General features: G+C 32.7%; 1 protein-coding gene across 1 annotated transcript; it reads left to right on the top strand.

The window, feature by feature from the left end:
- Positions 1-5,869: 5,869 nt before the first annotated feature.
- On the top strand, positions 5,870-10,554 carry LOC134259585 (deoxycytidylate deaminase-like). The gene is made up of 5 exons (XM_062742193.1): positions 5,870-6,002; positions 8,707-8,794; positions 9,141-9,264; positions 9,596-9,809; positions 10,302-10,554. Exons 2-5 carry the CDS (start codon positions 8,744-8,746, stop codon positions 10,384-10,386), a joined length of 474 nt encoding a protein of 157 aa, XP_062598177.1. The 5' UTR covers positions 5,870-6,002; positions 8,707-8,743; the 3' UTR covers positions 10,387-10,554.
- Positions 10,555-11,135: the final 581 nt, after the last annotated feature.

The raw sequence follows: 11,135 nt of genomic DNA on the forward strand, positions 1-11,135 counted from the left end.
ATATTGCAGAGACAATTTCTGGTTCAATGCTTATATTTAGGCCAGCTGCTGGATCACTGATGTCAGGTTTATGAGTCTGAGGTGGTCTGTTTAAGATTTCCTTAAAATATTCTTTCCATTGTTCCTCCATTTCTTTTTCTGATGACAGCAACTTTTCTCTTTTGTCTTTGACAGATAGATTTAGAGTTGGTCCAATCCTGCCACTCAGTGCTTCTTTGTAAAGTTGTCGTTGCTCTCATTTGTTTGCTGCCCTTCTGCTTTAATGTTTTATTGCTACGGCATCTATGTATGCTCTTTGTTTGTTTGTTTGTAGATACTCTTTCCTTTGATGTCTTATAGACTAGGCCTCACTTCATTTTTGATATTTTCTCTTGGGCCAAGCGTTATCCATGTTTTAGGCATTATTCAGTCGTTACTCTGGACTATGCTTTTGCCTATAACCAATACATTTCTCACTAGTTTACGTTTAGTTATGTTTCCAATTCTTACCCACTTTGTTACTTGTATGTTGCCCTCTGATTCCAAATTTTGTAATATATTAAACTTATTTCTGAGCATGATGTTTAAATTATGTCGTATCTTGATGATTTTAAGATTATCCACATCAAATATCTTTCTTGCCATTTTTTTTAGTCTCTGTGCTACACAGTTTTTGCTTCATAGTTGCTGTTTCTAGGTGGTGATCGCTATCAACATTGACACCTCTCTTCACCCTCCTATCCATTAATGATCGTCTCCATTTTCCATTAATCTTGATGTGGTCAAATTTGGGAATGTTTGGGGAATGCCATGTTAACTTATGAATGTTTGATGGGGGAATAGTACTATTCCAATTACATAGTTAATGGTGGTACAAGTCTCTCTGAATATTTATTCAATGCTCCGACATTGGCATTCATTTCAACCCATTTCACCTTGCTGAATTTGTTTATAAAAAGCATACTAATTTTTCAGCTCTATCATTAGTGGGTGCATACTGTAGGGTCAGAATGACTTGCTTTCCTGTAATACGAACTGTACATGTTAACAATCTACTGCTGGTTGGCTTATATTCCAGTAAATATTTCTTAACCGCCTTTTTGAGAATAAATGTAACACTTTCATGATGTTGCCCATCTTCTCGACCAGAATACAGTAGTGTTTTACCTTCTAATCTAGTTAATCTATAATCACTGACTCCCAGCACACGCATATCTTCTCTTTAAATCAAGATGTTAGTACTATGCGTGGTGAGGGACCTCACATTGACATGCAGAGCCTAAAAAAATCTTTGACCGAAAGAGTCAACATTTGGTCTTGATTGCAATCCCTACATAAGCGGCTGCTGGTAGGGAAGAACAGCCAGCTGAGAGCAAGAACATATTCCATGTACATTCAAGGGCTTTTAACATTTGTGACTTTGTGTGGAATAGAAGTAATATTACGCACTTTACCTGATTTGAATTATTATCTTATTGTCTGACATTCCGTCGGATTGTTGACTACAATTGTTGAGATTTAAATAGCAGGTGGGTAAGTCAACAAAGTCATTAGGTATGCCTTTAAATGAGCTGGAAAGAAAATATTCTTCCTGTTAATGATTTCATAATATACCGACGTAAAGGAAAGGATACTTCTCCTATATTTCTTAAGGTAAGGGTCTATATTTGAAATGCAGAAAAATGTATATGAATTTTACCTCAATTAATCGGTAAGGGGTCGTAAACGAGGGTTTCTCAAAAAGTTCGTGAACGATGTCAGTCCTCTTTATTTCACTCACTGGAAATTTAAAATAAGCACATTATAATAAGTAAAATTATTTGTTTTGTTGATTTGTGAAATTTTATTCCATTCGATTTAACAGAAATCAATTTACTTCATCTTAAATTCAACATGTTTTGTACCTGCGGAGCACCTTATCGGTAATCTAACGTCAAAACATAGCTTCAAAATTGCATCGTTATCGGTTACTCCATGACATTCTAAAATGTCTTCCTTTTTGTCCTTTTCAACGAGGACTACCAAGCTGATTTCTTTTCAACAAAGCAAAATATAAGGGTTCATAAACCCTCTGCTCACTTATAAAATGTCGCGTGAACTTCAGTGATTTTCCAAAAAAAATGCATTTTATAGATAAAATACATAGAGAATAATACATACCATTTTCCATATCACATCCTGTATCAGCCCGAGACACCAATATCAGCCAGAGGGCCGAAGGCCCGAGGGCTGATATTGGTCGAGGGCTGATACAGGATGTGATGTGGAAAAGGGTATGTTTTATTATATTTATTACATACATAGTAATAAAATACAGAACACATTAAGTTGAGAAGAAAATAAGTAAATAATCATGCACATGTACACAGTCTATTGTCTCATTCAGTTTCGGTTTGTTTCTGTACTTCTATTTCAAGTGTCCCCAATCCGTAATTTGAAAATAATCTATTACATGTATTTGTAAATAAAGATTAACCTTATTTTCAAAATGTTAAAATAAAGAGAATATAAAGCCACCAAATATTGTGTATGATCACAAGTACTGTTTTGTGGTTTAATTTACTAAGTGTGTGATATTGACGTCACAATAGCCGTATCAGCCCTGCAGCGCTGATATGGATTTGCAGGGCTGATATAGGTTATCAGCCCCGCAAATCCATATCAGCCCTGCAGGGCTGATACGGCTTTTGTGACATCAGCGATATCGCATATGCAAAAAACCTGTATTTATTACTAAGTATGTAATAAAAACAACTATAACATAGCTTGCGGGGCAAAATTGGACAAAAAAGACTCTTCAACTTGACAAATATAGAAAGAAATAATAGACATTTATGTCATTAAGGGTTATCCCTCTTTTCAGAGTATCAATGTACCTTAAGCCATAATTTGGAAAAGGAATCAATGTTACAATATTAAATTTGGATTTCTCGGTTATTTTTCGTTTTCTGCTTCATTTTACAGTGATTATGACTACAGACATTATTTTGTATATTGTTCGTAAATTACTAAATTTTGAATTTAACGCGATCCGATTTTTGCATTTTTAAAATCTCGATAAGTTTTTAAAAAATCGTGGTATTTAAAAAAAACACAATAGAAATCATTTGGATTTATTGTTAAAATGTTTCTACTAAATTTGTATAACATATGACGTCAAATAAAAAAGATATGACAATAGTCCACGAATTTTTCGAACAACCCTCGTACATGGTAAAGTAAAAAAACATACTACGATCAATCAAATGATTTCAGGCAGATCTAAAAGAGACTGCATTAGAAATATTGTGATTGAGAGTCCTACTTGGAAATCTTGTATTGATTTTGAAGAATGGCGTGAAAAATCTATTCCGAGCACTTGGAATAAAGGTATGATACATGTATATTTTATGTGGTTCAATGTCTATTTTTGGTATTTTATCGGTTAATCGATTTAAAATAAACTTTAACAAAATACTAAACATCAAAGCTGAACACGATACATAAAAAAAGATAGCTGTCTTGTTCCTCCATATTTCTCTTGTATCTGTTCTTTAGCTCAAGTCTTGTTCACAGATAATAGTATTTAACTTTACAAATTTAACCTGAGCTGACGTTATATTCTTTGCCATTGTGATATGCTTAGGCATAACAAAACTACTTTTATCTCTAAGCGACGTCTAGTAAAAAAAAAGTTATTAGAGATAATATTATACGATACTATTTGCAAAGGACAATGCATTTTAAAGTTATACGAACGCAAGAGTACATTGAATGAAATAAATGTATACAACAGGGAAAGGTAATATCTATATGCATATATGTAAAAAAAAAATGTTCTACACTCCTCAGCCACCAGCTAAAAAGCAAGAATGTGAAACAAATGCGAAGGGTTATAAACCCAAGTGCTGACATCGGAGATTGAAAAACTTACCTGAGGAATGTCTATTTATGAATCCTGTTCAGCTTTAATGCATATCTATAGTGAATAGAAGGTAAGTAAATTCAAAGGATGAGGTGACTTGCGGTCCCTGGTAAATTGACAAAAAGATAAATGTCCAATTTTTTTTTTCAATTTGTTTTATGTAACTAATCACTGATATGTGTACCTTTATAGAATACTATTTTTAACAAAAATGGGAACGTGATTTGAAAGATATAGAACTTTTATTTGGATAGGGGTATCATGTTTACATCTAATTCCCATTGCATTTTAACACCGCCCTACTCATGGAGAAATTAAAATATACGAGCGCAGGTACATACGAGGGGCATTTCAAAAGTCCTGAGAACTGTTTAATAAAAAAATAACCATTTTACAGAAATTATTGAATTTGATATCATTGGAAAGATAAGAAAAATATACACATATTGTGACGTCACTTTATAATTTTTATGACGTAATATCTCCAAAAATGACGTCAGAATATACAATGTTTAGCATACTAAAAACTGGCGTTTTTATCCACGTGGCACAATTTTTAAAGGGCTGCCAAAGGCTTATTTGAAAATATATTTTAAAGAAAATTTTAATTTGCAAAGAGTAGGACTATGGTACTTTTTATCAACAATACTATATTTCATTGTTTGGTTTGTTAACTAGCGCGGTTTATGTCCGGTTATGCTATCATCGACATTCTTCCAAGATTTCAAGTTACATGATACGACTGGATTTTCGGTTTTTATAACTCCTCTATTGTATTAAATAAAACAATTTCTGTATAAAACTAAAGTATATTAATGCAGTTTTCAACAAATATATTTTGAGTAACAGTACTCTTACCGTTTACAAATAAAATGTACAAAAGTTTTGCCCCTGACTTGTTTCTGTGCGTATTTTTCTCATTACTTCAACTTCGGCGCCCCAAAACTCAGTACTGCTTTTGACTTTTGACTCCATAAAGGGTTTATAAATTACATAGACATAAAAATCTTATTTAATTTCCATGAATTAATTTTCGCGAATATGTGGAGGTACGGCGGGGTTACAACTGCGCCCGCGCCATTCTGGATTTTACGAGAAAATATGGGGCACACTAAACTTAACTTCTCTTAAGCCTTCACCGATCCCACAAATATGGTTAAAACACCTGAAGAATTGATGTCATAAAATGTAGTAACACGATCGTATATTTTTCTTTGATTGCCAACTTTGCCTTATTCTCACAGTTGGGTCTGTTTTACGCAATATTTTGAGCAAGATTCGATAAAAACATTCGATATTTGACAATTGCTTAAACCATCTCAGAACAAGAAGATCTTTGAAATAGACCACAATATGATAGATTGTAGTCTATGTAAAGTTTCTACCAACTGTCATTTACGTCCGATAGCTTGCACCCGAGTAATGAGCAAAAGTTATTTTTAAAATTTTACGTTGATGAAATTGTGTCTTTTGTTACGTCATTTTTATGACTAGTATTGTAAGTATGCGGAAGTATGACGTCATTTTCGGTGTTATTACGTCATAAAAATTATAAAGTGACGTGACAACATGTGTGTATTTTTCTGTTCTTTCCAATGATATCAAACTCAATAATTTCCGTAAAATGGTTAATTTTTTATTAAACAGTTCTCAGGACTTTTGAAATGCCCCTCGTACAATTTTATCCTTTGGCTGATCACTTAAGAAAAGAAGCTAATTTCAACATAACTTGGGGTAGTTTCGGCTTTATAAACCACGAAGCTGATATTACAAAGACTGAAAATTTTTACGGAATTTTTAATGACAATTTGAAGTATATGTTAATTCATTACTTTCTTTGAGGTGCACTTATTTACAAAAACAGTTATTAGCAGAATGCAAACATGGCACCAAAGAGAAAAAATAGCCGAAATGAAAGAAGGCTGAGTAAGAGAAATAGGCCAGGTCCTACGCCTAATGAAACTGGTTTGGATGGAGCAGAGAGGTCAGGTCCTACGCCTAATGAAACTGGTTTGGATGGGACAGCTAGGTCAGGTCCTACGCCTAATGAAACTGGTTTAGATGGAACAGATAAGTCAACACATAGTGAAGGGCGGAACATTGAGGATTCGGGACAACGGTATGTCAGAAACATTTAAACACTTAGCAAAAGAAATACATGTAAAGCTATACAATGTGGCTAAACACTAAATAATGCTTGCCAAAAATGTTTTACGGTTATGCCAGTCATCCTAGTTTTGAAAACGCTTTTATTCGTTTTGTTTACAGAATTTTGTAAATATATACTTCCTGAAATAAACAAAGGTAAACATTATTCACCCCGAATCTGTCACTAAGTTCATGGAGAATGTTAGTTCTATGGGCAAATTACGCCCTCCTCTCTTTTTCTCCATTGCGTGGACTCTCCACGCAGTAAATATATACGCGAGGTAAACCGATGCCATGGGCAAACGTCAAGATATGCATGCACGAAAATGTTAGAGAGTTCGCGCCTAAGACAACTTGCTCGTAGAATAATTCGCCTTAGTCGAATTAGAATATGGCAAATCTTGTTTCTTAATTTGCATGTCGTGTTTATATATTTATTTGCGGATTCGAATTTCTCTCATACATATACTTTTGTGTAAAACTTATCATTGATTCTATGGCACAAGCATTTAAAAAGTACGAAGAACTTACAGACAGTAGGTATTTACTGTAGATAACTAAACCTTAACAACTTAATTGAATTGAAAACTTCATTCAAGTACAAGCTAATCGGAGAAAACATCTAAAAATTTTGTTATGAATGTACTATCAATCAAAGTGCGTAGGTAGATCATTGTGGAAATGTCAACGAGCCTACATGAATATTCACTAAACCTAGAAATTATCTCCAATTGAATTTTGGTTAGATACGTGCATATGGACCACGTATTGCAGTCCTTTTTTAATGGACAGCAATTTGTCCAATCATACTCGAAGGTAAGTCTGAAAAAATGCATTTCTTTACGCATTCTCTGAACAATTTTACAATGTAGTTTTGATCTATCATTTATAAACAAAAGCTTAAATAATGATGTGCACTTCCTAAACATACATAGATATAAACATATTCAACTTGATAAATGTGTTTGCGTGCTTGTATCTCTCAGGCTACAACAATATTTATCGTTAAGATAAAAAAAAATTGACACTAATACATGTAAAAATGTTTCTTCACATTAAAGAAAGTGGACGTGAGAAAAAAAAGATGAAAGAAATTAACTACGAGGGTTGATCAAAGCGAAGCGTATAATAATTTGTACACAGTTCATTAAGACAAAAGACTTCCTAGAAATCCAAACAATAATTGAAATAATTGTTTTAGTGAAGGAAGGGAGGTGGTTAAAAATGATACTTGTTCTGTTGCCCAGTGAAAGTACATTTGAGAAGGGCTTTTTTAAATTAAGCAAATTGTTATTAAAGACCTCCAATTTACAGTTTAAAAAGTAGTTGAATATCTGAACAATACTCTTTAAATAAGTATTGCTTATTTTTTTGACGCAAGCAAAATCTTTACATTTATATTTATTCTTGTACATTTATTTTAAGGGACGGGTTGGTTTTTAAAAAAAGTTTTCTGAAGCCTCAATAAATCTTCCTCTTGCAATATCATAAAATGCGCAGAATTGTAATCAAAAACGTAATTTTACGGATTTTAATAGGACTTACTGAGATTTTCAATTTTATTACAGTAAATCAAAATTCCAAGTTTTTCCCTTTGTATTATAGTTAACAATAGTGAAAAATAGTTTTATTTAGTAACATTTATGTTTAGATTTGCCAAAGGTTAATTTTTTAGAGCTACGGTGAATCCAAGTTGTGTAAAGAATAGTTTTTAGCCAATAGCTGATTGAACGGGGCAAAGCAAGTTTCAATTACATTGATAACATACAAACATAGGCTTCCCAGAGAATATTGTAGTGTACTCTGTGCATTCACATCGCTGAATAATTTAAGTATATAACTTAAAATTAAAACTTAAATTCAATTTTGCAATGCAGTTTTACGTTTTAAATGCGCAGTTTTTTTATGTAATTTTTTTTAATTTTAACATAGGTAATGAATCATGCCGAATATTGTTCTAGATGTAAAATTATTAGACTGTTTGTTGGCCCGTTTGCGTAATGAGGTCCTCATTATGTAGATTTGAAACACATTACATTTTTTCTGATCTCAGTTAAGTCCTAAATGGAGTCACACACCCTTATAAAATATCTTTTTTTTACGCTTATATTTTAATTCTTTGTTGTATATAGTCAAAGATGCCTGTTTTCTGCATAAGTAAAAATAAGAGTATTTTTTTTAGAAATCTTTTTTTTTCCATTTACTCTGTTCTCAAAAAGAAACTTCGTCAAAGGAAAAGAGTGAACTATGTTTCTTCTATATTTTGATATATATGTGTATGAAATAGGACATAGGGTGATGGGCAATTAATTGATATTTTAAGGACAAGGCCATTTTATACATAAAATGAATGTAGCTCTTTCACTCCTATATTACGCTTATTAAAAGGAAATGATTATTCAATTACTAGTAACATGTGCGATGTACCTCTTTGTTGGCATGGTGAGACCGGCTGATGTCATCCCTAGGGCGCTGCAGCGATTTTAATTGTCTAAAATAAAGGGAAAAAAGTGACTTGAAAAATGGAATTAGACAATCTTCCTGTATTCTTTTTTATTTTGTAGACTTTCTTTAATTATGAGAGAATAATTGGTATGAATTCAAGAATATGCTTCAATTACTACAGTGTATGTTTGGCGCATCAATCAGTCATCAGTACACTTTGAACTTTTCAGTGAAGAAGAAAAACCAATAACATGGCACGAGTATTTTATGGGTATTGCTTTTCTATCAGCAAAGAGGAGCAAGGATCCCAATCGAAAGGTGAAGTATTTTACAAAGAAAATGTGCAGTTTAATCTTTAATTTAACTTTTTTACATTTTACCCATGCTATAATATTCCAAAATTGTTTTATGTATTCAATGAATTCAGTGCACTTACTTTAACTTTCAAAATATTACATTTTGCGAGTTTTGTAGATCTGATAATATTATGATAAGTTGATATTGAAATAATACGTAATGAACATACCTTTCATGGAAAGACCCTTGGGCCTGGAATCATGTACGGACGCAAATGTATTATTTTGCATATTTAGTGATTAACAAGATTTAGTATCCAAAAATTAAATGTGGCTCCACTTTATTTTAAATATATACTATATTTCAGGTTGGTGCATGCATCGTTAACAAGAAAAATAGAATCATTTCAACCGGATACAACGGTTTTCCTGATGCGAGCACTAAAGCCGATGAATACTTTCCATGGACAAAAGAGGAAAAGCACAAATACGGTAAGGTATCCATGAGTTCAGGAATTGCATAAAAATTACATACTGTAAACCAACTTTTATTCGCGACGACTTTATTTCGCGATTTACCAAGGATAAACTAGTTCGCGACGACTAATTTTCGCGATAAGGGTCTTTTCTGTCTGATGTAAAAAGACAGAGAGACTTTAAGTACGAGATTCGCGGCGAGAAATATTCGCGAAAACAAAGCTGTCGCGAACTTCGCGAAAATTTCTCGCACGCGAATAAAAGTTGGTTTACAGTAATTACATCACATACTAGCTTTCACGTGTCGCCTTATTGTAAATCAAACAATTAGTATTTTTTTCTTTAGTTTGTCATGCTGAATTAAACGCAATCGTTAACAAGAATGCTACCAGTCTGGAAGATTGTATATTGTATTCTACTCTTTTTCCATGCAATGAATGTGCTAAATTGCTGATACAGTCGAGGATTAAACACGTGATCTATTTTTCCGATGACAAGGCGGATAAAGACGCCTACAAGGCTTCTCGGGCGCTGTTTGTACAAGCAGATGTTCATACAACGTATGTATATGGAGATGGGGGGCATAAAGTAAAGAGAACAAACGAAATTAATATAATTGAAAACGTCATTTCTATTTATAAAGGGCGTTCGATCTAATGCTTTTGAAACGATTTTGGTCCGAGCAGTTATTTCTAAAATTCTGTATTATTTTTAAGTTTGAATTTAGATTCTACAATGCACATTAAACTATATCCATTGCAAAAACTGCAATTAAATTTCATTCAAGTAGGATAAAGCCAGGAACTATATTTTGTGGCGGAAGGTTTTTAGAAGAAAATTATCAATTTTTTCCCTTTTGAAATATATACAGTACTGTTAATTTTGGATTCCTATTTTTCTATGCTGGTTGCACACAAAGCTATTTTTTGCAGTGAAATGTGTTGTCCTTGTTCTGAAATATGTATTAAATTACTTAGTATGAATTCTTTCGAGGAATGATGATACATATAGTAAATATATTCTGAAATTCCAGAAAAAAATTGTTTTTTCAGACACTACAAGGATCTTCATCGCAGGGTGGGCGTTCCACCTCTGACAGAAATAAAACTTGAATTCACCCCTCCACAAGATGGCTGAAAAAAATCTATATTGTGCTTAATGTTTACAAACACTGTTTAAAATTGTACAGTTGATGTCTAGCAAACCTCTTAGAAACTGTCATTTTATGAATTAGTTTTACGTAAGATTAAAGAACTGTGAGGAAATTTCAAAACAACTACTGACACAAATCTTCAAGAACAAATACTGATCATTTAAGTTTGCTAACATATCTAAAATAAATAATAACGATTGTATGTCTTACAACCTTAGCTGAATATTTTATAGTATCAATATTCCTTTTTTTTTAATTTCTTTAAGAGATAAAAACAGGGATCATTAAGAGTATATATGTAAATAACGAAAAAAAAAATATCTTGAACACATTTCAAGGCCCAATGTTTATAACTCCAGGATTCCAATTAATATTACATGTTAATGAGTTGAAGCTTGAGGACATGGTCCTGTCATGATTCCTATTGATCTTACCTCGGATAGTATTTTTACACAATTTTTTTGTCTTTTCTAATGTTGATTAATCTATAGAGATTCTCAACTTACATGAAATTTATTTATACAGGGAAATGACAACAAAATGTTTGTTTTAACCTTTATTTTGGCGAACATTGGCCGTGGCATAGTAATTTGTGGGATGCCAATTAATAGCAGAATTTTTGGGCAAACCCACACAAATTCAACAAAATTCATCAACACAAACAAGTCATATATGCAAAAAATGACCACCCCGGGTAAACCGCGGGTGGTTACTTATTTAAGGTTACTTATTT

The sequence above is a fragment of the Saccostrea cucullata genome, unplaced genomic scaffold, assembly GCF_032062105.1.
Source record: "Saccostrea cucullata isolate Sc308-1 unplaced genomic scaffold, CSIRO_AGI_Scuc_v1 ctg1449, whole genome shotgun sequence".
NCBI lineage: Eukaryota > Metazoa > Mollusca > Bivalvia > Ostreida > Ostreidae > Saccostrea > Saccostrea cuccullata.

Bases quoted from the DNA above. Each gene is read 5' to 3' on its own strand.
- LOC134259585 (XM_062742193.1), top strand. From the start codon at position 8,744: ATGGGTATTGCTTTTCTATCAGCAAAGAGGAGCAAGGATCCCAATCGA. The intron at 8,795-9,140 runs GTGAAGTATTTT...ACTATATTTCAG, and splicing joins GCAAGGATCCCAATCGAAAG to GTTGGTGCATGCATCGTTAA. The intron at 9,810-10,301 runs GTATGTATATGG...TTGTTTTTTCAG, and splicing joins CAAGCAGATGTTCATACAAC to ACACTACAAGGATCTTCATC.